The 27,569-nt window shown below is 44.5% G+C and overlaps 2 protein-coding genes across 4 annotated transcripts in view; one reads left to right on the plus strand and one right to left on the minus strand.

The window, feature by feature from the left end:
* The window catches only part of LOC119175781 (uncharacterized), a 74,182-nt gene that overhangs the window by 29,638 nt on the left and 16,975 nt on the right, over nt 1–27,569 (minus strand). For 2 of the 3 annotated variants that reach the window (XM_075876193.1, XM_075876195.1), the window contains exon 2: nt 13,377–13,421. The exons of the other annotated variant lie outside the window; for it this stretch is intronic. In XM_075876193.1, the coding sequence (XP_075732308.1) occupies nt 13,377–13,421 (45 nt within the window). The remainder of the gene's footprint in view (nt 1–13,376; nt 13,422–27,569) is intronic. 3 annotated transcript variants of the gene reach the window in all.
* LOC119175782 (26S proteasome non-ATPase regulatory subunit 4) overlaps nt 7,654–27,569 on the plus strand; it is a 30,136-nt gene continuing 10,220 nt past the window's right edge. The window contains 10 exon segments of the mRNA XM_037426753.2: nt 7,654–7,826; nt 8,045–8,185; nt 8,445–8,556; nt 8,643–8,729; nt 8,785–8,853; nt 8,929–8,990; nt 10,239–10,301; nt 10,900–11,062; nt 23,343–23,457; nt 26,761–26,919. Coding sequence (XP_037282650.2) covers nt 7,801–7,826; nt 8,045–8,185; nt 8,445–8,556; nt 8,643–8,729; nt 8,785–8,853; nt 8,929–8,990; nt 10,239–10,301; nt 10,900–11,062; nt 23,343–23,457; nt 26,761–26,919 — 997 coding nt within the window. The 5' untranslated portion in view covers nt 7,654–7,800.

Consider the following 27,569-nt stretch of genomic DNA (forward strand, 5'->3'; position numbering starts at 1 on the left):
TGCCCCACAGTCGCCTCCAGGCGGCCCTGCTGCTGGCCCGACACCTGATGACACATTCGAAAACATGATTGCCCTGGACCCTGACCCTTCTAAAAGCCAGGACCTACGCCTTTTCTAGGAGTCATACCGCGACTTTTGATTTCGCTTCACCCAGACTTGGACAAACATATCTAGTGAGGCATCGAATTGACAACGCAGACGCAACACCCATTCATCGACACCCTTAGCATGTCTCGGCGACCGAGCGCAGCGTCAAACTGAAGTTGATGAAATACTCGCTAAGGACATCATGGAGCCATTTTCGAGCCCTTGAGCTTCGCCCGTGGTATTTGTAAAAAACAAAGACAACACCTGGCAGTTCTGCGTCGACTACCGGCATTTCACCGGCACTTCAACAAAATCAAAAAATACTTCTGCCCATTGCTGCAAATAGACGACGCCATTGATTCTCTTCTGGTGCACGGTACTTTTCTTCCATCGACCTTCGTTTGGGCTATTGACAAATAGCTGTCGATGAAAATGATTGGGAGTTAAGTCACGCCCTTTAGGTTGTGTAATGCGCCAGCAACATTTTGAGCGTGTGATGGACTCTCTACTGAGGGGTTTCAAGTGGTCCACATGCCTCTCTGCTGCCTGGACGTTATCGTAGTCTTCTCCCCTTACATTCACCAGTCACCTGCAAAACTTGTCGGCTATATTGCAACTCTTTCACATTGCTGATCTTCAACTCAACTCTTCAAAATGCTGCTTTTGGCGCCTGGAGATTATCGTGCTTGGCCATCTTGTTGACGCTGCAAGTAAACAAGCTGATCCAGCGAAAATATCCGCCGTCATCAACTTCCTTATTACACGTTCTTCCAAAGAGGTTCGCTCGTTTTTTTGGCTCATGCTTCATCCAATGTGCTCCAAAAAAAAAAAAAACCTTTTCGGAAAGCCCGTTGCACGCCAACATAAAGAACTCTCGTGCCGTGCCCGAACCTCAACAGAGCCGTACATGGTTTACATACGAGATGTGTTAGTCTTGTGCAACATATATGTCGTAACACGAGGCAGCTGGCTGTTCGCCTTTATTTTATTTGACAGAAAATCCAATGTTGCCTATGGACACCAATGATGCCTCCTTCAACATGCCCACCCACTGAATACGCTCAATAAGCTATAGCCCATGCCGACCATACACGTCAACTTGTGTGCGTTCGGCTAACCGACTCGCAAACGGGCCAACAATTTCGTTACGAGAGCAGTCATATAAACACTCACTTTCCTCCAGGATTCCTGTGCTGTGGTCTCCAGCACGCTGTATTGGGCTTTTTACAAAGCTACTGTTCCCGCCCTCCGAACCGTACCCTGTGCACCGCCAAGTGACCGACGTGACATAAGAAATTGAATTGTCTTTGTCCTCGTCGACTCAACCCCGTACCAACATTGCTTAACGTTGTACGTCTGAAGCCATGTCATACACCGGGCTGCCGCAACGCACATGTATAATAACCACCACTATACCGTCTTTCTCTGACTGCACCGAGTCCGTGCCTTCACCGCCGGAGGGTAACGTTATGTGCCGCTCACATAGAGAGGACGAAAAAGTGAAGGACCAGGTGGTGCCTGCTCTCGCTATCTTAGTTGTTTTTACCTGCATTACTGTGACTGTAAATATTGTAAATATACCTGTTTTCTGTCATCTACCAGTAACAATATCATTTATGAAACACCCGTTGGGGCACAGACATATTTTCGGAGAAGGTTTTTGGGCTATGATTCTATTTCGGACCTTACAAGGTTTTACAGCGTATTACTGAAGTACCCTATGAGGTTCTCCCAGAAGGCACCTCAAGAAACTGCTATCAGCTTCCAGAAAGTGTAGTCGCGCGGGTTTCTAGACTTTAACCGTACTTTTCTTGCTCCGGCTCGTCTAATTAGCAGCATTACAGTGTATCGACAACTTAGCATAGTTTCTTTTAATTCACCCTCTCCATTTTGTTGTTTGCTGTTTATTCTTATTTGATACATTGCTTGATAGCGGCCGATTGAGCTATTTTGTGTTATGGCACGCCGTCCCATTGTATAGTGCACTCATCCTTTTTCTTTCATTCCAATGTGCTGCATCGAGACTGCAACCGCGGCCGGGTTTTCAATGCCGTAACCTGCAGGTCACCACTAGATGTGGTGGGTTGGTCCTCAGTGCTGTCGGCCCACATCACTCAATGTATAAAATGGTACCAGAACACCACTTGTCACCACCAAGTTCCCTGCAATGCACACTTATGTGTTAACCCGACAAACCACCTGTGCTCTCAGCAATAGTATGCCCTTCTGTGAACACCACATCATTTAGTGCACCATTACATGATGGCCAACTACCGAGCCCACATTTTTAGTACCGATGTGCCACTTGCATTTTCAATTTTAGCTCAAAACAACAGAGCCCTACTCTAGTCTCAAGATGGCTGAGCCTAAATGCAGTATAGTGCTTTCTGGTCAACAGAAAGTCAAATTGATATTGCTTGTGTATGCACCATGTTTCATCTGTGTACTTTACACACATTTGGCATGACAGCATCGTGTCGACAGTGTGCATTTAATATATGTGCCTGCTATGCCGCTTCCGCTAAAATTCTAACATAGACTTTGTGCTTTTTGAATCAATACTTCTTTGCAGACTAGTTGGTTTCATACTTGAAAACTCGGCTTGCAGTGCAAGCTGAAGGAAAAACGAGAAGGGGGACAGGAAAGAGTACGCTCTTTCCTGTCTCCCTTCTCATTTTTCCTACAGCTTGCACTGCAAGCAGAGTTCATTTTGCTTTTCAAAGTTATTACCATGACTGTTCATACATGAACTCACCAATGTATACATTCACGTACGTCTATGCTTGACGCATAAAGTGTTATATTTGTTGTGCCATTCTCCTGTAAATACCTTCAGTGTTCTCTCATGGGACAGTTTTCATAATAATAAATTATTACCTCATGTATTGCATATTTATTTTTGCATGGTTATAGTGGTTACAACAGTTGGCAGCTGTGATTTGAGTAAGCTTCGCCCTAATACATTCTTTTATTGAAGAAGCCTCTCAAAGGAGACATCATGCAGAGTAGAGCCGCACGGAGTGAACTCGACAGTTTCATAGAGAAGGGTGGCAGATTATTTTCAGATCACATAATAACACAGGGGGGCGAAAAAAAAAAGCGACAACCACAAACGGGCGAGGATAACTGCGAGTCTAACTTGCCTTCACCTGAACACGGGGCCGTATTGCAGTGAAGCCACGAAAAAAAAAAAAACCATCCGCGAAGAGCTCTCCAATAAGTTTAATTCTTTTGTCTTAAATTAGATCGACTAAAGACAATGTCTTGAGGCTGCATGCTTTCCTTTTAGCTTCAACAATGTGGTAGTGACGCACGACAAAGTTTTGCGCGCAGGCTTTCAAGGATTTTACGATCGCACGCATGTATCACCACTACATTTCTGTCCTTGCTGCCCGAGCTCAGTTCGTAGCCTCATTTAAAACGACAGTATCGGAAACGCACTTTCAATAACAGCATGCTGAGAATCAACAAAAACTCGCCAAGTGGAGTGCAGTAATCTCCGGTGTGGCGTTTTTCGCAGCAGGCCTAGGTGTATCAGGCGTAGTCAGTCGACTCGGCTTCAATGCATCCTGAACGGCGCGGCTTTGCGACTCGGCAGTGAAAGGCGAATCGAACGGACCTGCTAGGTCCGTTCGATTCGCTTGCACCTCGTGAACCAGTTCACGAGGTGCTGCACCTTACCATTCGTTTCAGCGGTGTAGCATTGACGACCGCTGAACCCTGCCATTCGTTTCGAAAGGTGCAGAAGAGGTGCAGCACCGGCTCACGATTTTCCTGCACCTCCTTCGCTGACGGTAGGTCCGTTCGATTCACCTCTACACCAGTCAGAACCGGTTCACGGCTGTGCACGCGAAGTTCAGAAATTGTGCAGCGTGAGTTCAGCGGTGCAGGCACAGCACGACACCCGAAACAAATGACGATGTGCCGACAAGGTGTTGGCCTTATTTCTTTTTGGTTAATTTACACCATTCAGCAAACACTGACCTATGGCGAAACGCACATGCGGACAATTTATGAGGCGCAAACATCTTGGCAAAACACTTCGCATTTGTAGAGGTGGGTACGGCGCCTAAGCCACCTACGTCTAAGTGCTGCGTCGTCTGCTCAGCTGCACGCGCGCCTGCACCAAGCCGGCACCGTCAGCGTAGGAGGTGCAAAAAAAAAAAAAAAACCGTGAACCACCGTGAATCGAACGTGAATCGAAAAACCGTGAATCGAACGGACCCGGTGCCGGCTTGGTGCAGGCGCGCGTGCAGCTGAGCAGACGACGCAGCACTTAGACGTAGGTGGCTTAGGCGCCGTACCCGCCTCTACAAATGCGGTGTGTTTTGCCAAGGTGTTTGCGCCTCATAAATTGTCCGCATGTGCGTTTCGCCATAGGTCAGTGTTTGCTGAATGGTGTAAATTAACCGAAAAGAAATAAGGCCAACACCTTGTCGGCACATCGTCATTTGTTTCGGGTGTCGTGCTGTGCCTGCACCGCTGAACTCACGCTGCACAATTTCTGAACTTTGCGTGCACAGCCGTGAACCGGTTCCTACCGGTGCAGGTGAATCGAACGGACCTGCTATGCGAAAGTGCGGGGAGCGACAGCGCGATGCACAGTTAGGCCGGCGGAAATGCACTATAGCCTCCAAGAGCGCTGAGCCGCGGTACATTGTGGGGGGGCTCTATCCGCTCACGAAAAACAGGCGTTCCGCCGCGTTCGCGGCGTATGGGCCCCCAACCTCTGACGTCAGTGCGGCAGCCTTTCGGCCTTTAAATTTAGTCGGCATTGATTTGACGATTTTGACGCGTAGACGCGAGCATACGCGTGCCAGTGGTTGGCACTTTACACCGTGACCCGCACCAATCTAAACCGGTTCACGGCTGGGCACGCAAAGTTCAGAAACGCCTTGCGCCGCGAGAGTTTAGTGGTGCAGGCCTTATTTATGTTCGCTTATCATTTAACCATATGGTGTAGTAGCGCAATTTTCACGGGGACGAAGAGGACAAGAACACACGACACTCGCTACACTCGCAACTAATTTTATTTCAGAAGCAGCACTTCATATATAACCCATAACCCTAGCGACACAGAAAAGAACTACGAACATTTAATCATCTTATGTCATCTTAAAGTGTAAGCGTAACTGCCGTGTACTATCGCTTGAGTCTGCGCCAAAGCTTCTGTTGGCAATGATTCAATGTTCGTAGTTCTTTTCTGTGTCGCTAGGGTTATGGGTTATATATGAAGTGCTGCTTCTGAAATAAAATTAGTTGCGAGTGTAGCGAGTGTCGTGTGTTCTTGTCCTCTTCGTCCCCGTGAAAATTGCGCAACTACACCATATGGTTAAATGATGTCTCACCAACTAGCCCAGCTCTCAACCCTACTGTACTATGTTCGCTTAGTTTACAACGTTTTAATAATAATATGTGGGGTTTTAGCTAACACTGACTGATGGCAAACCACACATGCGTACAGTTTATGAGGCGCAAACATCTTGGCAAAACACATCGCCTAAGTGTTCGGCAGTTTCCTCCTCTCCGCACGCACTGCATACTGTGTCTACCCCTTTGTATTTGGCTTGATAAATCTTGGTTTGCAATACTCCCGTCCTTGCTCTAAACAGTAAAAAACTACCCCGATAATTATCATAGATCCTTTCAGTGGCAATTTCCTGCTCAAAAGTTCAATAGAAATATTGTCGGCTGTGAGCGTTACCTGGCAGCCGCTTTAAACTCTTGACCCCTTCGAGATTAAAGCAATGTCATGTCTTCTGCCGTCTCAGAGCCTGGAGGCAACACGACAGTGTCATTGTGATGACGTCAATTCCAAATTGAGCGAAAGTAGTTGGGTGAATGGATGGATGGATGGATATGGCTGTACCCTTTAGATCGGGCGGTGGCTAGCGCCACCAAGCCGTAATACTTAATGAACCAAAAACTATATTTTTTTTCTTAAAAAGTTAGTTTGAGGATTCGTACTTTGCAGTGAAGAGTTTAATTTTCAGTCGTGCCTTGACTTTAGCCACCAATCAGATAACCTCCTTCAGGTTAAGTCTACCCGCTTAAAGTCTATTTTGCCCTCCCGGTCCCTAAACCCCAGTGCTTTGAAAAACTCTGCGCCATCATCCTGCGCCATCATCCTGTGTTCTGTAAAGGGTGAAGCCCTTTACAGAACATTATCAAGTGTTCGGCCGTTTCTTCTTCCTCTCCACACGCACTGCATACTGTGTCTACCCCTTCGTATTTGGCCCGATATGTCTTGGTTCGCAGTACTCCCGTCCTGGCTTCAAACAGTAAAGAACTACCCCGACTCCCCGAGTATTATCATAGATCCTTTTCTTGGCAATTTCCTGCTTAAAAGTTCGATAGATCTCTAGTGCGGACTTCTTAATCATGCCCATTCTCCACATGTCAGTCTCCGTTTCCTTCACTTTCTTCTTAACCGATAGTTCTTTTTGGTTTGGCCATCTGCTGTTTTCTAAGTATTTACCGGTCAATTTTCTGGTTCACTTCCTCCATTTTGTATCGACATTCTTCATGTACAAGTAGCTGAAAACCTTCCTAGCCCAACGCTCCTCCCCCATTTCTCTCAATCGCTTCTCAAATTTTATCTTGCTGCTAGCTTCCCTGCCCTCAAATGATGTCCATCCCATATCACCTTGTACTCCCTGATTTGGTGTATTCCCGTGAGCTCCTAAAGCAAGCCTACCTATTCCACGTTGCTTAATTTCTAATCTTGCTTGAACTTCTGATCTCATGCACAGGACCGCATTGCCGAACGTCAGCCCAGGAACCATGACCCCTTTCCATATTCCTCTCACAACATCATACCTATTGTAATTCCACAGTGCCCTATTTTTCATGACTGCTGCATTCCTGTTACCGTTAGTCTTCATGTATATTTCGTGTTCCCTCAGATACTCGGTCCCATTGCTTATCCATACGCCCAGATATTTGTATTTATCTGTTATCTCTAGCGTGACCTCCCCTATTCTAAGCTCACTACCTTCGTTGTCATTGAAAATCATGACTGCTGATTTTTCCTTACTGAATCTAAAATCTAACCTATCTCCTTCATTACCGCAGATGTCCATCAATCTCTGCAAATCTTCCTTGTTGTTGGCCATTAGCACTATCTCATCTGCGTACACTAATGCTGGTAGTGCCTGTTCAATAAGTTTTCCTTGTTTGACTAAGAGAGGTTAAAGCCAAGTCCATTTCCCTCTAATTTGTCCTCTATTCCTTGTAGGTACATCATGAATAACAAGGGTGACAGTGGACACCCCTGCCTAAGTCCCCGTTTCACCTCTGTGGGCTTGGATACCTGTTTTTCCCACTTTAGAACTACGATAGTTATAGCGCGAGAACAAAACGACGACACAGAGACAAGAAGGACACTCTGTGTCGTCGTTTTGTTCTCGCGCTATAACTATCGTAATGCCATACCAACTAGCCCAAGCTGCCACACTTAGAACTACCTTGTAGTAGTGTAGGCTGCAAGCGCTCCTTGCGGAAAAAGCACTACGAGGAACCTTCCGTCTACATGGGAAAGCGTGCATTGTGCAAGCATCTTTCTAGAGGAGGCAACTGGTGCGTGGTCACCGCTAGCTGAAAGCTTGCGATCTCGCAAGCTGCTCGGTACGTGTTCTGTGCTCGAACACTACTGTGGCTGGTAGGTGTTCTTTGACGAGGTGCTTAGGTGGCCGTCCGACGAGTTCGGTGAAAATGGTCCTCGAAAGTACAGTCGTTTGGTGAGTAGCGGTTGCTGCGTGGTTCGTCGCGATCTTCCTGTTGTCATTGTTTTGTGGCGTACAAATCTCTTCTACTGTTATTGCTTTTTGGTACTAGTCTTCGGAACGGTGATATGACTTGGCACTTTGAGTGCGAGGCTTAGCATTCTCGTTATACTGGCAAATGTCCGGAAAATACAGCGTGGTTTCTGCCTGCCTTCTCGATTCTTGTGTTTCAGTGTGGACAATAGTGAGTACATGCGGAATGGCGACTTCATACCAACGCGTCTACAAGCGCAACAGGAAGCTGTTAGTTTGGTGTGCCACTCCAAGACGCGATCAAACCCGGAGAATAACGTTGGCTTGCTGACACTAGCAAGGTAAACACGTGTTTCATAGTCGTCTGAAGTACAAAAGAAAACGTCGCCTTCGCCGCCTTGGTGGATCAGTGGCTAGGGTGCCCGGCTGCTGGCCCAAAGGTCGCGGGTTCAAAGGTTGCGGGTCGCATTTCGATGGAAATAGTAGAGGCCCGTGCACTGCGGCGTCTCTCATAATAATATCGTGTATTCGGGACGTAAAACCACACATTATTAAAGCGTTGTCTACGATTCTTAAGTGCCGTTTCCTTTAACCACGCAGTTCCGAAGTATTGGCAACGCTTACTACTGATGTTGGACGTTTGTTGTCGAAGCTTCATCAAGTCCAGCCGAAAGGAGATATCAATTTCCTGACAGCCATTCGTATTGCACACGTACGTTTGAACTTCATGACGATCTTGTCTTTCACGAGGCCGCTTGTCTGCTTGCTTGAAGAGTGAACTTGCTCGCTTATTTGCAGCTCGTTCTCAAGCATCGCCAAGGCAAGAACCACAAAATGCGTATTGTAGTGTTTGTTGGTAGTCCTATTGAGACCGATTCGAAAGAGGTGAGTGCATGTTTTGTCTCGCGCCCATGTTTTTCAGTAACGGATCCTCTTTCAGCTCACCAAGCTCGCCAAACGGTTGAAAAAAGAAAAAGTGAATGTAGACATTGTAAACTTTGGGGAAGACGTAAGTAACTCTATTTCGGTGCCTCTTTCGCCTTTGACGATGCTTTTCAGTTCCGTTTTCTTCTCTGCTGTATAGAACATCAACACAGAGAAGCTGGCAACATTCATCAACACGCTGAATGGAAAAGATGGCAGTGGGTATGTGCTGTTACTGTAGGTTCAATTATTGTGGAAAAATGCTGGGTTTTGAAGGTTTGATTCGACCAGTGATGAGTTAATAAACATGCTAAAAATGTTTTATCAAAAAGTATTCAAGGCAGCACAAATAACGTGAACTGCTGCAAGGGATGACTCGCGAATAGCCACACTATTTTTGTGGCTATACCTCGTGTTTAATAGAATTGCCATGTGATAGCTTTGTATTCACAATATTTTTTGCACTACTACTATACATGTGCTAGATGAGCTTGTTGCACCAGTGCTGTGTAAAATTACTAATTTTAAAATGACCATATACCCCTTGCCCCACTCCAAATTATCCCCCACGCCAAAAGAATGATGTATGCCATCATTGCCCAATAAGCTGCACTATGGTTCCTTGCCTGAGGCGTAAAGGCACAGCCTTAAAGCAAGCCATTGTGATCAAGGAAAGCAGTTCAGTGGTACATGTTAACTAAGTTACTGAAGTGTACTGGTGTGAACATTTTGATGGCCTGTGTCACCCCATTATGAAAAAAATGCTATCTTAAACTTGGCAGGGTTTGTGTGTTTTGGGATTGTGATCAAGGAAAGCAGTTCAGTGGTACATGTTAACAAAGTTACTGAAGTGTACTGGTGTGAACATTTTGATGGCATGTGTCACCCCATCATGAAAAAAATGCTATCTTAAACTTGGCAGGGTTTGTGTGTTTTGGGCTCCCACTACTCAAATTGGTGCTCGTGGTATCCAAAAGCGTAGCTTTTAAAATTTGTGGCTATGATTTAGAAGGAAATTGCCACTGGGATATAAGTTTGTGCACAATTTACATTAATGTGAAAAACCTAGTTAGTTTGAGAATCAAATATAGATGCATATTAACGTTTTATTTTCCTAAAATGTGCTGCAATAACCTTTTTGTTATGAGCACTAGTGAGAACCCTACTGAGGCGTGGCTGCATCATTAGGTCAGTATTAGATTTCATGCTATAGTTACATTTCACATTTTGTGTCTAAGATTGACTTCAATATTTCATTTACGAAGGCACTGCTGCTGATAATATTGATGTTACAAATGTTCTGGAGTATTGATCTAACAAGGCAGACTTAATTGCTATTTACTTTCAGCATCACCTTAAACCACATCTGTCTATAGAAACATAAATGAACTTTAATGTTATTGTTTTATGCCTGATGATGTAGCATGGTGATAGTGTTGTATCAGTTGGTTTAAACTATGGGAACTCTAGCCCCTTCAGCCATTGTACCCAAGTTCTGAGGGATGCCCAAGAAGAAAGTAACTTAACCATAAGGTGAGTTGACTCTGTTGTAAGCCCAGTGTGCTTGCATTTCCCTTCAATGTTATCTCTACTGCCAGACAACCTGTTTGTTTGAGACATTATGCCATGTTTATAAGATATTCCACATGCCGACAGTTTAACAAATCACTCTATATGACAACTCATTAGCACATACATTAAAAACTACCCTATCACCTTATCTCTCTCTCTACTTTTGTGCAAGAGTATTAGTACCTCAGAATACAATTTAGTATTGTTAACATCTGGAAATAGCCTATAATTGGAGCCTAAGACTTACCCCCGTATTCAGAAATACTGCTTGACTTGAACTTGACTTGCCGCCGACTTCAATGCAGCGCAAATGCGTTTCGAACGCTCTGTCTTTAGGCGGTGCCAAGGCAGCACAAATGCCCAAACGCGCTTCAAACACACTGCATTGAAGGCGGTTTCAAGCCAAGGAGCGTTTCTGAATACGGGGGTTATACTTTATTGCGGGAATTGACTATGAGGCAAGCTTATATATAGGCAACCTTTTCTTCGTAGCTGCTAGTGTATCTTGTATTGCAACAGAGCCCTATTATAGTATTGTGGACATGTACGTTTTCTGCAGTTCCCACCTAGTGACTGTACCACCGGGCCACCAAACTCATTTGTCCGACGCACTCATCAGCTCTCCGGTGATTCAAGGCGAGGACGGTACAGGTGGCATTGGATTAGGTGTTGGTGGCTTCGAATTTGGTGTTGATCCAAATGAGGACCCAGAACTAGCCCTGGTAAGCACCAATGTCAAGAGTCGCAATCTTTGTAGTATTGGCATGTGGATAGTAAGCAGTCAAAGATGCTGTGTATGAACCTGTGTGTGTAGATCTGGTGAAGTTCATGCATCAGTAGCCAGTAGTATACTACATTTGGGTTGAAAGCATGTGTTAACCATTTTGTTCACACTTGCTTTGATCCTTTGTTTCAATTGTTTGGGCTGTCAGTTTTCCTTGCCAAATTTCTGCGTGCACCCCAACACCTGCATTAAATATAGAATGCTAAATGGAAAGTCTGGTATGTTTAGTCGCTGTATTTGTTTATCTTGTGTCAAAAAGTAGTTGAGGTGTAATGATGGCCGAAAATTAATGCTAGCCTTACTTTTTTTTGGGTGCAGGAACTTTTGCAAGAGCATGCAGCTCTTATAGATGTGTAAGATGTGCACCTCACAGTTTTTGTTTTCCTATCATTACAAATTTTCTTATCCCTGAGACTTCAGCAGATAGTATCCTAGCCTCTGCAGTGGTACATTGGCTACAGCACTTTGCTGCTGAATCGTAAGTAGGTGGTGTCTTTTCAATAGTATCAAAATGCTAGAAGCCCATGGACCTAGATTAAATGCACAATAAAGGGACCTTTGAATGCTTTTGCATAAACTGATGGCTCGGGATAGTTATAGTGCAAGTCGAAGCGTTGATATCAACACATTTAGTATTTTAATTACCGTATTTACTCGCGTAATTCTCGCACCCCCCACATCGCCCAACAAAAATATTTCTTATTTTCCTTGAGTAATTATCGCACCCCCGAAAACTGCCGCAATAATGTTGGCTGCTCGTTCCAGCCACTGATGATGATAGTGCGCGCCATCTCCTAAGCATCAAGCGTACTATTATTGCACGGAGATCCAAGCCAAGCCAAAGTGGCAAGTGCGCATTGCGGCGTTTTTTCAAGTTGAAAGTGATAGATCATGCACTAAACAACAGCGCCGCCGGTAGGCCCTTCAGAGTCTGAGTTTTGTGTTCGCTACTGGTGACGACAGCTGAAAGCCACCAAGACTCATTGGGCCTGCCGTGTGCCTAAAACTGAGATTGATGGTAAACTTTATTTCTTCTGAAATAAACTGCGGACAATTTTGTTAAATAGCCACTAGCCCGATATTGATGTCCTACGCTTACCTTTTGAGGGTTCCTGTTGAGCGATAAGCGCTATCGCTACGCCAGCAATGCCCACAAGCTTTGCATATGCTATTCTAATTCTTGACTATTTGCTTGCTTTTTTTGTGTCTCAAACAAATCTTGCCTTGTGTTGAACCTGTGCTTTTATTGTAGAGGTAAGTTTTAATTAGTACTTTTCAAAGCCTGCTGTTAGTTGCTGGTGTGGGAATCCCTGACCGATTTACGACCACTGCGTTTTCTTTTTCGCTCTGTACGATTTCGTGGAAAGTTTTCCTCGCATAATTCTCGCACCCCTCTACTTTGCATCAGTTTTCCCCCCAAAAAAAGTGTGAGGATTATGCGAGTAAATACGGTACACAATGAAGTCGCATCACTGCCGACGGAATTAGCGTAAGTGGCGCTGGCCAGATCTACTGCTGATAGAAATCATGGCAAAGAGCACAGGCCTATTATTAGATAGCTGTGACTTCATAAGTAGATCATAGTATGCATTAAAAAAGATATTACAATTGGGTATTGTTTTTCTTTTGTGTGCATTGTTGTTGTATATCATATGCAGTAAAATCTGCGATACAAACTGGCTGTAAGCCCGTGTGCAGTCGGCCCTTGTGCTTAGATTTGGGTGCGCATTAAAAAACTCCAGGTGGTCGAAATTTCCGGAGCTCTCCACTACAACGTCTCTCATAATCATATGGTGGTTTTGAGACCTTAAACCCCACGTATTAATCTAACTGGCTGATACAGATGGATGAAATTCCATGCCAAGTTTTACTGCATTCTGTGTGCTAGAATTGGAATATCCCGAACACTTTTCAGCATTGCGGTGGGTGGTGTTACTCTGGTATCGAAACCAAATAGCGACAGCCAACAGAAGCCTGCTCTGAAAGCTTGGGAAGTATGCCCGCGACCTAAGTACACATAGTCGGAGCAGTAGTTATTGTTTGCCACAATCGCTGTGGATGAAACCACGGTCGCTAAAAATGCCATCATGTATGGCAACGATAAAATTTTCGTGCATCCAACACTCAATTCAAAGCAATGTTGCCTGCTGCAACCACTGCGAACTAAACCAGGATATGTGCAATAATATACAACGATCTAGCTCTGGGGGAATGGGTTCAGCCAGTACACACGGATTAAAAACAGAACTTACGTTTGCCGTAACCACTGCTGCAAAACCGCAAGGCTGTCTACCGACCTGGAAAAGTCGGGGTATTTCTGAAAAATCTGGCCAGGTCACGGAAACTGACGGCTGTCTCTGCGTCCGTCGTGAAAATTAGCATTATCATTGATCAAAGCTTAAAAGGTCGCACCTTGAACTGACTACAGTGAACAGCTAGAAGAAGTGGGAAGAAAAGGCAGTACATAACTCTTGCTTAGTAGTGCACACGTGAAAGGAAACATTAACCAAAAGAACAGATTTACTGACATTTCCGCACCTCATGTGGCAGCCTTGTTCACAATAAAAGCCATAAAATAGACTCGGTGTATTCAAAGGGACACTAAACAGCAAAACTATATTTTGCGTATGAAGTACAATTTGACAATGCCTAAAACACCACTCTTACTGCAACATGACATTTGGTAAGTGAGAGAGCGCGCAAAATGAAAATGCAGGTGGAGGCACCACCTTCCGATTTCTGTAGCAAACGCCGGGATGTCACAAATTTCGAAGGCGTCTTTTGGGTTCTACGAAACTTCTGCTCGATAAAAGTGAAGTACATAGTCATCTGTAGGTGCCATAGGTCTAGCTTACAAAGTTTCAGAAAATTTCCTGAAGCCAATGTCACGAAAATGCAAAAAAAATTTATTTTGAAATATCTCTTTACCTGCAATATCAGCACAAAATTTAAAAATAAAACTTCAGCCTTTATTTTCTCCTTATGATAGTAAAAAATAAGGCATTAGAGTTCTCAGAGTGCAGTTTGTCTGTCTAAACCAAGTCACTGTTTCTCTTAAGTGTCGCTTTAACAACTACGCTTAAGTATGCAACTTAAACTGTGAGAGTACATTGTCGCAAGTGTTCCGTCACTCCTGTTCAGCATACGGGCAGTTGTCTGTATGTGCAGGGATTCCACGTGCAAGAATGGTGCAAGATTTTTTTTTTCTCCTCCCCTCGGAACATGTGCGCTTGACCAGTCAATTTGGTGGCTTCTAGGTTCCACATGTTCGGAGAGGGCATTCGAGGCCACGTGTCGTTTTGTGACATCACGTTCATGTCGTTAACTCTTCTTGAAATCGCCGGTTTACACCATTGTACTGGTTGTCACTATCGTGAGAGCTATGGTGTAAACAAAACCGGGGAAATTTCGGCTCAGCCCCTTATCCTTCATGTCGACTATAGCATTTCCTAGCTTCCATATTGGTACATAAACTGTTTGGATGTCTGTTGCTTTTACATATCACACAGCATATCTGACTTTTGAACCATAACATTACTCATGTAGGTAAATTTGTGCATGTTTGTTTTGGCCACGATTTTGGCTTGAAGGCTTTCTGCTTAGGCTAGAACTGCCATCAGCAGAGGCTTGCCGGGGTATGTCGTGTCTTTTATTGTTATTATTATTACTATTTTTATTATTGGCGATGCAACGGCAAATGTCCTCTGCCACGCACTTATTGCTGATAGCTCACATTTCAAGGGTTGCGTAGGGTAGCTTCAGCTAAATTTCTCATTTCAGTTTCTTGAGATTGTGTTCTTAAATCTGTGATTATTTTTGAGTGCCACATCCATATAAGAGTTCATATTCATAAACAAAAATTACACGCAGGCATTTGTGATTCATCTATGGAATCGAGGTAGTTGTTCCGACCTTACAGATTCCTTCTTACTTGTATTTTTCAAATGTCAGCTCTTTAAATGCTGCTCCCAGTTTTCATTGCAGGCATCTGAGAACTTCCATTGTGCTCCAAGCAAAACAATGATTTGATTTGTGGGGTTTAACGTCCCAAAACCACCATCCAAGCAAAACAAAGCTGATTAACTTGGGCTTCTTTAAAAGCTTGTGGCCTCTTAGCATAGAAAAATGCACACACAAAGTTTGTCTGTACGCAAAAGCTTTAATTTCCGCCTGTGTACACTCTTGAGCAGCCCGATTTTTGTATGTGTTAGGCACTGGTGTTATCGTATTCAAAAGGTGGAATGTTTCTCCTATCGGCGGATAACTGTCTTGCCCCTATTCTTCATGTGCGGCACAATTTTCGTTACTGTGGTACTAACTACATTATTGCTGTGCTGGATGGAACAGGCAGCAATGATGTGCAAGGTTTGCGTGCTAAAGAGCTTTGAAAAGCTCACTTCATTGATGTTTCCAAAGCCGGTGGCGAGTGAAGTGGGATCATGTTACCCTACAAAGGTTGGGTTGAGCATCGTTTGTATTTTGAATTTGACTTTCAGAATGTGTGCTCCTATTATGGGCTTGTTTCACTAATCTGTTCATTCATCCTTTAGTCTATGCACCCTGCAAATAAAGAAAAAATACGCACATCTCTCTGAAGTGAATAGTGACAAATCGGTGAAGCTCTGGGGATTGTTCTTATCATAAATCGCCCGTCACATTGACGCCACTTACCATGCCCTGAGCTCCGTGGTAGCAGCTTGTTGTCAGCATAGCCTTTCGCAGGCAAGAGCTCGCTCGCGTTCGTTTTCATCGATGGCTGAAAGAGAATATGTGGTCTGGAACGCCAGTGGTGGGAAAGCAGCGCTTACTGAAAGTTACTCCGAAAGGATCTTTTTTGTCTAATTTGCGCCATTACTGCACCACAAGGTAGTTTTAGAACCGAAAGTAATGTTGACAGCCCGTATCGTGAGTGGATGTTATGCGATGATCACCCTCTGGTACACTTGCACTGTTGTATTTACCAATGGCGAAACAGTTATGATAGCCAACGCAGTCCAATTTAATATCGATGACGACGCTGCAGTCATGCGCCACCATTGTTTCCGTAAGGGATGCAAATCCATGATTCCCAAGTGGTCCTGGCAATGGATGGAAGCACATTTTGGTTGTCTCCAAATAAAAGTGCAGCATCATTACAACAGCACTGCAATTGTTGTACCGTATACATGTATTTGTGGTGATAGCGTGGATTAACCCTTTAATGTCTGAATTATTAAACTGCTGAACAAAATATGAATAGTTTTCATCTTCCAGCTTTCAAGCAGTCAGCGAAGGCATTATGCTTGATGAGATGCAGTCAGGAATTTGTCCTAACTACATTTTAACTGTTAGTACGTTTAAAGTGAGGACGTATCATAGTCGGACCTCATTAATACTACCCGCTTTAAACTTACTAGTACGTAACAGTTGATATATAGTTGCGTCCAATCACCAACCGAGCTTCATAAAAACTGATGACTGCTCAAGCCGTAGTGGTTCGTCTTATGCCTACCGTTATTGTGTACCAGAGGCATACTGCAATAACTTTTTGTGCTATAAAGTTTAACTGTGCTGCTCAACTTGCTGACACCACAATGTGGCACAAACAGTTTTCGGTCATTTCAAAAAGCATAAAATCAGCCGATGAATTTTCGCGCGATTGCGGTGATGCCTTTTCTTGGTATCGGGAAAGAATGAAGGTGATGTGGTGACCATGAAAAGACGTGCTACTATTATCACCGACAACAGAAAGCCTTATCACATAGCGGTCTACCCGGGCACTCGTGTGGCTAGCACCCCCCACCAGGTTTGACAACTTTGAGCTGACAAGCGCAATGCGTACATGGGGCGTTAGCGATCGTGTCTGCCAAAATTTGCTGCACTACGCACCGCCTAAATGGGAGAAATTTTAAGATGAACGCTGCTCTGGGTTCCTTTTGTGGGCGCACACCCAGTGAATGGGGGCATGACGTACATATACAGAGGGAAAAAGAAAATGACGTGGTCGCAAATTGGGATTCTCGCGCCAAAAACTATTACAAGCTTTGAAAAGTATTAATAAAGACTGAACAATAAAACCACAGTTCCAGCACTAGGCAAGATTTATTTTTAGACACAATAGCCGCAAGCTAATGGTAAATAAATGCCATACGCAAAGCTTGCAGGCCTAGCGTTACTTCGTCACTCAACGGAAGCCGGTGCACGTTAAAGAACCCCAGGTGGTAAAAATTTCCGGAGCCCTCCACTACGGCGTCTCTCATAATCATATGGTGGTTTTGGGACGTTAAATCCCACAAATCAATCAATCAATGGAAGCCGGTGAAAAGTTAGCGTGCGACATCAACCTAGGGCTGATAGCTATCTAACACGAATTGTCCGCAGTTGTATTCTGACAAAGTGAAGTTTTACCATCCATTCCAGTCTTGGGCACATGAAAGACCCAACGCGTCTTGGTGGCTTTCAGCTGCTCGTGCTGCCGTTACCAGTAGCGAACACCTAACTTGTTCACTCCGAAGTGCCTAATGGTGGCCCTGTTGCAGTTGTTTAGTGCATGATAAATAATTTTCAACTTGCAAGCAGCTGTGTAACTTCCATATCGCCCCATAATGTAACCACAGAACAGACACAACACGCACTTATGGTCCCTAGAATATACTGGCTACTCTGCCGTCTCCCCTATCCGCCGCCGCCGCTCAGTGATGCATGCGGTGGTGGCGCTGTACGGGATCGGAGTTCCTTGAGGAGGTGCCCCTCCCGCCTACGGACGGGCTGGCACAGCCGTTCGCGACTGCGCTTTAGCATTCGCGTGCCTTTCCAGGTTAAAGTCCTGCAGTGTTTATATTACAAATGGTGACATTGTGTACAAATTAGTAGTGGTGTTTACGCCTTTGGAGCCTACCTTTTCACTTCTTAGTCGGCTTCCAACCAGGACTAACAGTTAAATAAACTAGTTTGTTTATGGTTTCTCGAGCAAAACTGCTGTTGCTGTTGCTTGTTGGAGAAACACCTTAGGCTCTGTCTCGGTAATTTAGCTCTCGTATCTTTTTGTTATGTGTGTCTACCTTCTTTACTTATTTAATGATGACGTGTGCGCTTGCGAAATGGAAACTCGTATCGGAACCTAAACGCAATAAGCCGAACTAAAAGAAAGGGGAAACGCAGGGCGAGTCTGTCATGCGTGTTCACTGTTCAGGAAACGAAAACGATTTTGAGTATCTTGTTGGGCAAGTACAGCATAAATTAAAAGGTCCATATACTTCAATAAAATTGAACGTCGCAAAGCAAAGAAATAATTGCAGTGTGAGACAAGTGAGGTGGGTGAGCGGTCGATCGATGACATTTAGTGGCACACCTTGTTAAGCCTTTTTTTATTGTGCTTCGAATGTGCCTTTCGTGAGCACGTGAAACAGTGATAAAGAAAAAATCATGTGCAGTTGTGTTGTGTATGACTGAAAAGATTTAAATAAAAATCCACCGTTTTTGCAAATAATGCCCACTCTGCACCTATTTCGCAGTTATTCCTGCAGCCTTCAACAGTTTTAAAGGACAAATGCACATGGGGAAGAAAGCAGAAAATAGGAATGACACGAATCACAAGAGCAGTACTATGCTTCTGATGGCATGAGAGGATGATACACATATGCTTTTGATAGCATTTTGTTCGACTGTTCTTATGTTAAAGTTTGAGGAACAACTTATTTCTCCCGTCATTATGTTGTCTGGGCGCAAATAATGTCATTTGAACGAAATATTATGAACTTTGCCAACTGTGCATAAAAAAAATAAAACCTTAACTGAAGCATACTAACGTGTATTAAGAATTTCCCCTCTCATTCTGAAAATATCGTTGCGTTTATTTTCTCTGTGACGTACTGAGAAGAAGAACATAAACTTTATTTGTCGAATCCAGAAAATTCGAGTCCGGCGTTTTTTTAGTGGGCCTGGGCACCCACCGCGGATGCGGTTCCGAGACCTTGTCTCGAAAAAGCGGCTTCCTCAGCATGCTGCACGGCCCAGAGTTGTGCTGTCAGGTTCGAGCTGAGTAGTGCGGCCTTCCAACGCGAGCGGAGGCTGGCGGTGGAAGAGCGAGACGAATCGGCACTGTTCGAATTGTTTATTAGGCCCTGACACTCCCACAGCATGTGACTAAGGGTGGCAACCTCGCCACATGACTTGCATCTGTTTGTAGTGTATATGTCTGGATACATGGCGTGCATGAGTCTGGGGTTTCTGTATGAATCTGTTTGTAATTGTCTGAAGTGTACCGCTTGCGTTCTGTTTAGCCTTTCGTGAGGGGATGAGTATATGCCTCTTTGTAACTGGTAATGTGTGGTGATGTCGTGAAACCTGGTCATACGATCCTCCCATGCCCAGATGTCTGCAGTTCCCGGCGGGGGCTCGTCGTCCTCCGGCGATGCTCGGTGAGTGAGGCCTCGAGCAACGCGATGAACCGCTTCGTTGGGGGGTGCTCAGTTCGGTGTGTGCCGGGATCCATAACAGGTGCCTTCAGTTATCGAAGTCGACCTCTTCTGGATGTATGGGATGTCGTTGGAGTATGTGAAACGCCTCTTGCGAGATGCGTCCGTTGGCAAAATTGCGAATTGCTGTTTGCGAATCACTAATCACGTGTGTGGCATTGGTCTGTGTAAGGGCCAGTGCTGTAGCCGCTTCCTGTGCCGCTTCAGCGTGTGCCGTGTTCACAGTGAGGCTTGTTGATGTATTTCCCGCGATGGCCGGTAACTACCGCCACGAAACTATTTTTATTGGTATAACGCGCGGCATTAGCGAAAACCGCTTCAGTGTCGTTGGAGTAGCTTTGAGTAATGCGTTGTGCCCTGGCTTTACGCCGTCCTGTATGGTGTTGGGGGTGCATGTTGCGAGGCAATAGGGGTACGTATACTTGCTCGCGCACCGATCTTGGAATTTCGACTTTGATGCCGTGCTGCGTATGGTACGTGATGCCGAGTTTTTCGAGTAGGTGTCGGCCTGGGCGGGTCTTGGATAGGCGCTCGAACTGGGAAACTTGTTGCGCCTCCAAATCTTTATTTTTCAGAGACCTTGCGCAGTAAATGTGGTACGATGTTTTCATTCTCAGAAATGTTTACGTACGGGCAGGAAAACTGAGCTTGCAAATAATTCATACGTTTGTAAGAACAAGTTGACAGGATTTATACTATGATGACAGCTTTTAAAGTTTAATATTCTGCCCTTTTTGATTTTATTCAATCGCATCCTGTTCAATGAGTGGCTGGTTCTGCCACTGTGATCGCATCAGTGCCCCGAAGAGAAATAACGTTGGGTGTAACGTTTGGTCGGTTAAAGACTGTTCAGTGTCCGCCCACTCAAATACAAACAAAATGAGAAGTTCATCCAGGAGTACAGAAATAAAGGCATGGTGCGCCGCCAATTGCTGCCTGCGCAGCCTACACGAATGCGCCACGAACGCGCTACGGTAGACTGCAGCGCCCCCTGCGCATTCATCAGCGGCACGGACGCGGCCTTGCATGAGGACGGCACGGAGATGGTAGAGTAGCCAGTATATTCTAGGGACCGTAACACACTTGCCACTTTGGCTTGGCTTGGATTAGATGGAAACTAGTGTGTTCATAGTGCATCATCATCATCAGCCTGACTACGTCCACTACAGGAAAAAGGCCTCTACCATGTTCCGCCAGTTAACCCGGTCTTGCGCTTGCTGCTGCCAATTTATACCCACAAACTTCCTAATCTCATCTGCCCACCTAACGTTCTGTCTCCCCCTAACCCGCTTGCCTTCTCTGGGAATCCAGTTAGTTACCCTTAATGACCAGCGGTTATCCTGTCTATGCGCTACATGCCCGGCCCATGTCCGTTTCCTCTTCTTGATTTCAACTATGATATCCTTAACACCTGTTTGTTCCCTAATCCACTCTGCTCTCTTCTTGTCTCTTAAGGTTACACCTACCATTTTTCTTTCCATTTCTCGCTGCGTCGTTCTCAATTTAAGCTGAACCCTCCTCTTTGCAAGTCTCCAGGTTTCTGCTCCGTAGCTAAGTACCTGCAAGATACAGCTGTTATATACCTTCCTCTTGAGGGATAGTGGCAATCTACCTGTCATAATTTGAGAGTGCTTGCCAAATGTGCTCCACCCCATTCTTATTTTTCTAGTTACTTCAATCTCGTGGTTCGGCTCCGCGGTTATTACCTGCCCTAAGTAGGCATAGTCTTTTACAATTTGAAGTGCACTATTACCTATCTCGAAGCGCTGCTCTCTTCCGAGGTTGTTGTATATTACTTTCGTTTTCTGCAGATTAATTTTAAGACCCACCTTTCTGCTCTCCTTGTCTAACTCCGTAATCATGAGTTGCAATTCATCCCCTGAGTTACTCAGCAATGCAATGTCATCGGCGAAGCGCAGGTTACTAAGGTACTCCCCATTAACTCTTATCCCTAACTATTCCCATTCAAGGCTTCTGAAAACCTCCTGTAAGCACGTGGTAAATAGCATTGGGGAGATTGCGTCCCCCTGCCTTACACCCTTCTTGATAGGTATTCTGTTGCTTTCTTTATAAAGCACTATGGTAGCAGTTGATCCCCTGTAAATTTCTTCCAGGATGTTAACATATACTTCATCGACGCCCTGATTCCGCAGTGTCTGCATGGCGGCTGATATTTCTACTGAATCAAACGCCTTCTCATAATCTATGAAGGCTATGTATAGTGGTTGGTTATATTCTGAGAATTTCTCTATTACCTGATTGATAGTATGAATGTGGTCGATTGTTGAGTAGCCTAATCGAAATCTTGCTTGTTCCTTTGGTTGATTGAATTCTAATGTTTTCTTTACTCTGTTAGCAGTTACCTTTGTAAATACCTTGTAAACTACAGAGAGCAAGCTGATCGGCCTGTAATTTTTCAAGTCCTTGTCATCTCCTTTCTTATGTATTAAGATGATGTTAGCGTTCTTCCAAGACTCTGGTTCCTTTGCCGTTCATAGTGCACATGATGCTTAAGATATGGCGCCAGGCTGTGGAGCGCTATCATTATCAGGTGTTGAAAAGAGCAGACATTTTTGCTGCAAATTTCAGGGGTCCAATAGTTACTTCAGGGGGAAAAAAATCATATTTGCTGATATGGGGGGGGGGGGGGGAGTTTGAACATTTCACAAGTAAATATGGTGGTATTATTCTTGTGGAAAAGTGTCGCAAGTCCAACTGAAAATACAGTAGACTCGCGATTATTCAGACTGATAATTCACACTTTTAGTTAATTCAAACAAAATTCCTTTTTTTTTTTTGGTTCGCCCTTTATTCTTTCAATGTACTTTATGCAGTTCAATACCGAAAAATATCTGCTGGTTTGCCACTATTGTTTAAAAATGTGTGTGGTTTTATTAGTCTAACAGTCTGAAAATGAAAAGTAAGTGCCTCAGGCCTTCAGTAAAAAGGCTTTGCTAGTAAACAAACTTTTTGAACAAAGCCCATGCATGTTTAACAGTGATGATTCGCAACAGGTATAGAGAGCTTTGTGTTGACTGCACATAGAGCAAAGAAGCAGTTGGCAATTCAAGATTTCTTTAGAACTTTTGATCAACAGTAGATGGCCAATAAACTTGTGGACCTTACACCTCTGCTTTCTATTCATATCATGCAGTTAGGGTTTAAAAGTGTTTTAAAAATTTTTAAATGGGATAAAATCAATGCCTAATCATGATGTGTGATATCACCTTGCCCATTCATATATCTGGGAACTTCTGATAATTCAAACTTCTGGATAATTCAAACAAAGTTCAGAGGTTCCTTCAAGTTTGAATTAACGAGAGTCGACTGTACATGATGGTAACTTCCACAGTAGCACTGCAGGTTCTCCAGGTGCAACATTTTTGGCTGCATTAAAGTGAGGAGCCATTTCAACTTTGTGGAGATGGATGACTAGCGAAGCTGTTTAGCATGTGACAGAGCAAACACTGAATTTTCGACAAATGTATGAGTTCATTTATTGTCTCGATCAGCATTGGTTACACCAGCATGGTGGTTTTTTTTTTTTTTTCTGGCAATTGTCAGCTTCTTGAGCAGCCTCTTGAGATCGATACCGGATCATATCTAATACTGATACTACCTTCATAAACCTGTGGACCTGAAGAAGTGTACTGACTCATGTACTGTAGTAACAATGTAATATCTCCCCTTGGAAATGTTTGCCACCAACATGGGCCCTCGAAGTAACGAAAAATCAACCGTGGTGTGTATGATCTTTTCCAGGCATTACGTGTGTCCATGGAAGAACAGCGCCAGCGCCAGGAGGACGATGCCAGGCGGGCAGCTGCCAACTCTGCCAAGGAAGCAACCCAGGCTCCTTCTACAGCTGAGGCAGAATGTACGGCTGCAGTCTTCCTTGCATACTTTTTAGCGCCATAGCGTTAAAAAGCTCGTGTTGCAGAAAACCTGCCGCCGGCCCCGTTGGTTGTGACCGAAAAATCAAGTTACCGAGATAGCCGTGGAAGGCCACTACTTGTCCACACTTGCACGCACGATCACACTGGAAAAGCCGCGCATTCGAAGAAAAAAAAAGTGCTCAGGGTCACGAGGCGCGGTAGTTTCTTAGCCCTGCCACCCCACCCTGCTTAGCTTCCAGCGCTTTCGTTGGTCGGGACGAGAGAAGAAATAATGCAATTGCAGCATGTGACAAACCTTTGCAACTCCACTGGCACTGGACGAATTTTTAAAATTTTTGCGGTGTTGTATTCGTGAGACAATAAGCTCTTCTAGTGAATTCATTTCATGGTTACTTAAAAAAGTGTTTCAGGGCCCCTTTAACGCATTTTGTTCAAGTGTCACGACGAAAATGAGCCCGTTCGGCAATAATAGCGCGCGCTAGTCCAATCTACTGTGTGCGTGCTTGTGTATGTAACAAAACATATGAATAAGTTTACACTTAGCGGTTGAAAGGCGCACTAGGGGCCGGATTTCGCTATCGCATTCAACGTTTAAAGGCGAAGCTTAAGGATCCCCCAATTTTCAAGCACACTTGAGAGATAATAGCTGCAATTTCACCAGTGTGTTGCATTCGTGCACTCTTTTATCTACAGCTTTGTTGAGAATGACATAAAGCTTGTGATTACACAGAACCCACAGAATTTGTTGGTGTTTTTACATTTACGTCATTGCTCTACTATGTTGTTCCTTATCTTTTCAATAGGTTATTTGTCGCTTCAGCTACATGAACATTCCTCAAGTATTGGCTTTAGGTTTACACTGAAACTACTGTATTTACTCGCATAATGAATGCATTTTTTTTTTCTAGAAAAATTGGAGCAAAGTTGGTGGTGCGTTTATTATGCGGGGAAATTTTCGCGAAAACTTTTTTTGGAATGAGCAAAAAAAGTACGGTAATACAAAAAAAGTTGTGTCGCTTCGCCTTTCGTCTTTGACATACGCGACCAGTGTAGGGGAACAGCTTCTTTGTTGCACTTGACTCATTTTCGGTGGTTGATGGCACTACCGTATTTACTCGCATAATGAACGCACTCCCAACTTTGTTGCACTTGACTCATTTTCGGTGGTTGATGGCACTACCGTATTTACTCGCATAATGAACGCACTCCCAACTTCAGTCATCAAAATTTGTTTTTTCCCCCCGCATAATAAACTCGCCCCCTACATTCATTCGCCGCAGAACCGCTAACCGGCACCTGGCCTGGTGCCTCCTCACCTGTTGGATTTCTTTCGTTTATTATTTTGCAGACCCCCCCCCCCCCCCCCCCCCCGGCCACTTCGGCTCGCTCGCTCCCTCCCCCCCTTTACTCGTGTGCGGTATCGTTTTCCGATACCCCACACGTCTCCTGTCTTATCTGTGCCGGGGCTCATGAACGGTATGAGTGTAGAGACATCGCGCCTGATAAGCACACAGCAAGCGAAGGTCATGAAACTGCCCGCGCCAGTTCACTGTCGCTTCCTGCGAATACAAAAAATTCCAACCACATGCAAGTGATTTATGAGCGACGACGGCAGGATTTGTTGTCGTGAAGGGTCAGTCGTCACCATCGCGTCGCAGGTTTTTGGAAAACCAGAGAAAATCGCTTGTTGTCCAGAAAAGATTGTGATGATTTCTGCAACACTGTAGCACCCCTGATTCCCGTTTCGCTTGTTATCCACACTTATGCAGAAGCAAGGCGGCGGTCGTATTTTATCGTTAATCTTGTTATCGACGGTTTGTTTTGAGGCTTTGGGGGGAGCTTCCTGCAATGTTTACTTGCTACAATGTTGACAGCGTCGTCACGACCATCGTGTGAGGCGGCTGTGAAGTTGGCCAAGTGCGTCGTCATGCCACATAGCGCATGCTTTTGGGCACTTCCCGAGATTACAGCAAATACCACTGTTGCGGTCTAAACGATTGCGAGAAAAGATAGCCGCAAAACGCTTTTATGGCGTGTGCGGGCGGCCTGGGGATAGCTTGCAGAAGATAGCGCCATCAACCATCGACGATAAGTTAAGTGAAACAAAGAAGCCGTTTCCAAACAGTGTACGCGTAAGTCGATTGCAATAGGCTATGCGACATAACTTGTTTTTTCATTACCACATTTTTTGCTCCTCCAAAAAAAGTTCTCATAAAGTTTACCCCGCATAATAAACGCACCCCCAACTTTCCTCCGATTTTTTTTGGGAAAAACTGTGTTTATTACACGAGTAAATACGGTATCTTCTGCAAGCTGTCCCCGCGTATGTCATAAAAGCATTTCGCGGTGATCTTTCCTCTCAATGATTTAACCGAAACGGCGGTATCTGCTGTGATCTCGAGGGGCGCCCAGAAGCGTGCACTCAACGCACTTTGCCAACTTTGCGGCAACCTTGCACGACGACGCCATTGGCATTGTAGCAAGTAACCAACATTGCAGCCAGGTACCACCGAAACATCCTAATGAACCACCGATAACAAGATTACTGTCGGAGCACGACCGCCGCCTCGCTGTTCACATGAGAAGTTACTGTAGAAAAGGTAGCCTATGTCATGCGTTCCTTGAAGTGTATGTGGATAACAAGCACGAAAAGCCAATTGCAACCGAAGCCAGAATGGGGGTGCTACCATGTTACAGAATTCATCATTATCCCTTCTGGATGAAAAGCGACTTGCTTCTGGTTTTTCAGAAGCCTGCGTCGAATGGCCCTTTGCAACAGCCATGGCGACAGCAAATCCTGTCGTCGCCGCTTGAAAATTGCATGCATGTGGTTGGGCCTTCAAGTTTCCTATTTGCTGGGAGTGACCGTCAGTTGGGGTGGGCAGTTTCGTGACCTTTGCTCGCTGTGTGGTTATCAGCTGCGATGCCTCTACACTTGCATCATTCATGAACCACGCTATTGCGCATGGATAATTAAAAAAGACTGGGGACGTACCACACACAAATAGAAAGAAAAACAATACAGCGCGCGGCAGTGGGCAAAGGTGGGGAGGGAGCGAGCCGAGGTGGCCAAAGGGGGTTGGCATTATAATAAAACACGAAAGAGATACACCAAGTATGGAAGCAGCAAGCAAGAAATTGCAGCATATGAATGTAGAGGGTGCATTTATTACGCGGGGGAATTTAAAAAAAAAAAAAACAAATTTTGTTGACTGAAGTTGGGGGTGCGTTTATTATGCGAGTGCATTCATTACGTGAGTAAATATGGTATTCCATGTTCACAGCTGGCTCGAGTGAGGTACGGCTGCTGGAAAGAGCCCTAGCTATGTCTATGGAAACAGATCCAGCTCCTCCAACTACAACTGCCAGCTTGCCAGACTTCTCAGCAATGACAGAGGATGAGCAAATTGCATATGCCATGCAGATGTCTCTCCAGCAGACACGTGAGTAATTTTTCATTGTGTGCTGATGAGGATAGTTCTATGCATCCTTGTTGGATGCCTTTTGCTGAAACAAGTGCGGGAAGACATTATTTGTGGTAATTTTTGTAGATTTTATCCTCATTAAAGGGACCCTCTACTATCCATCACTTTTTGATTTTATATTTCAATAAAAACCATACTGTCTGAAGTGTCCAACCTTGCAGTGCTTTCTTTGGAAAGTGAGTAGAAATTTCTAAAACAGAACTTTATGAATGTCCACAACACTGGTTGGTGGAAACAATGGCGATAGTAGTGCCGTTGAAATTCGAAAACTGAAACCACGTGCTGTTCTTGCAGGCATTGTCAAGTTTTGTTTTTTTAATAATAAAACAAATGCCATAGTCGCCACTTAAAGGAACAGGGTAAGCCCTGCCATGTATTATAGGCCAAGTTTTAGTGCCTTTTTCTCCATAACCATGAAAGCTACAGTAAATATTTTACTATCATTGTGATCATGAGTCATTCCTCTTTTTACTGAAGCAGATTTAGCACTGAAAATGCTCATTATCACTCGATAAAGCTATTAGATGTTGTGTGCCAGAAGAGCACTTTCTCGCAACACAATTCTACTTCAGCATATTTCCTATTTTGTTGCCTAAATACTGGCCAAA

Source organism: Rhipicephalus microplus, chromosome X, assembly GCF_043290135.1.
Source record: "Rhipicephalus microplus isolate Deutch F79 chromosome X, USDA_Rmic, whole genome shotgun sequence".
Lineage (NCBI taxonomy): Eukaryota > Metazoa > Arthropoda > Arachnida > Ixodida > Ixodidae > Rhipicephalus > Rhipicephalus microplus.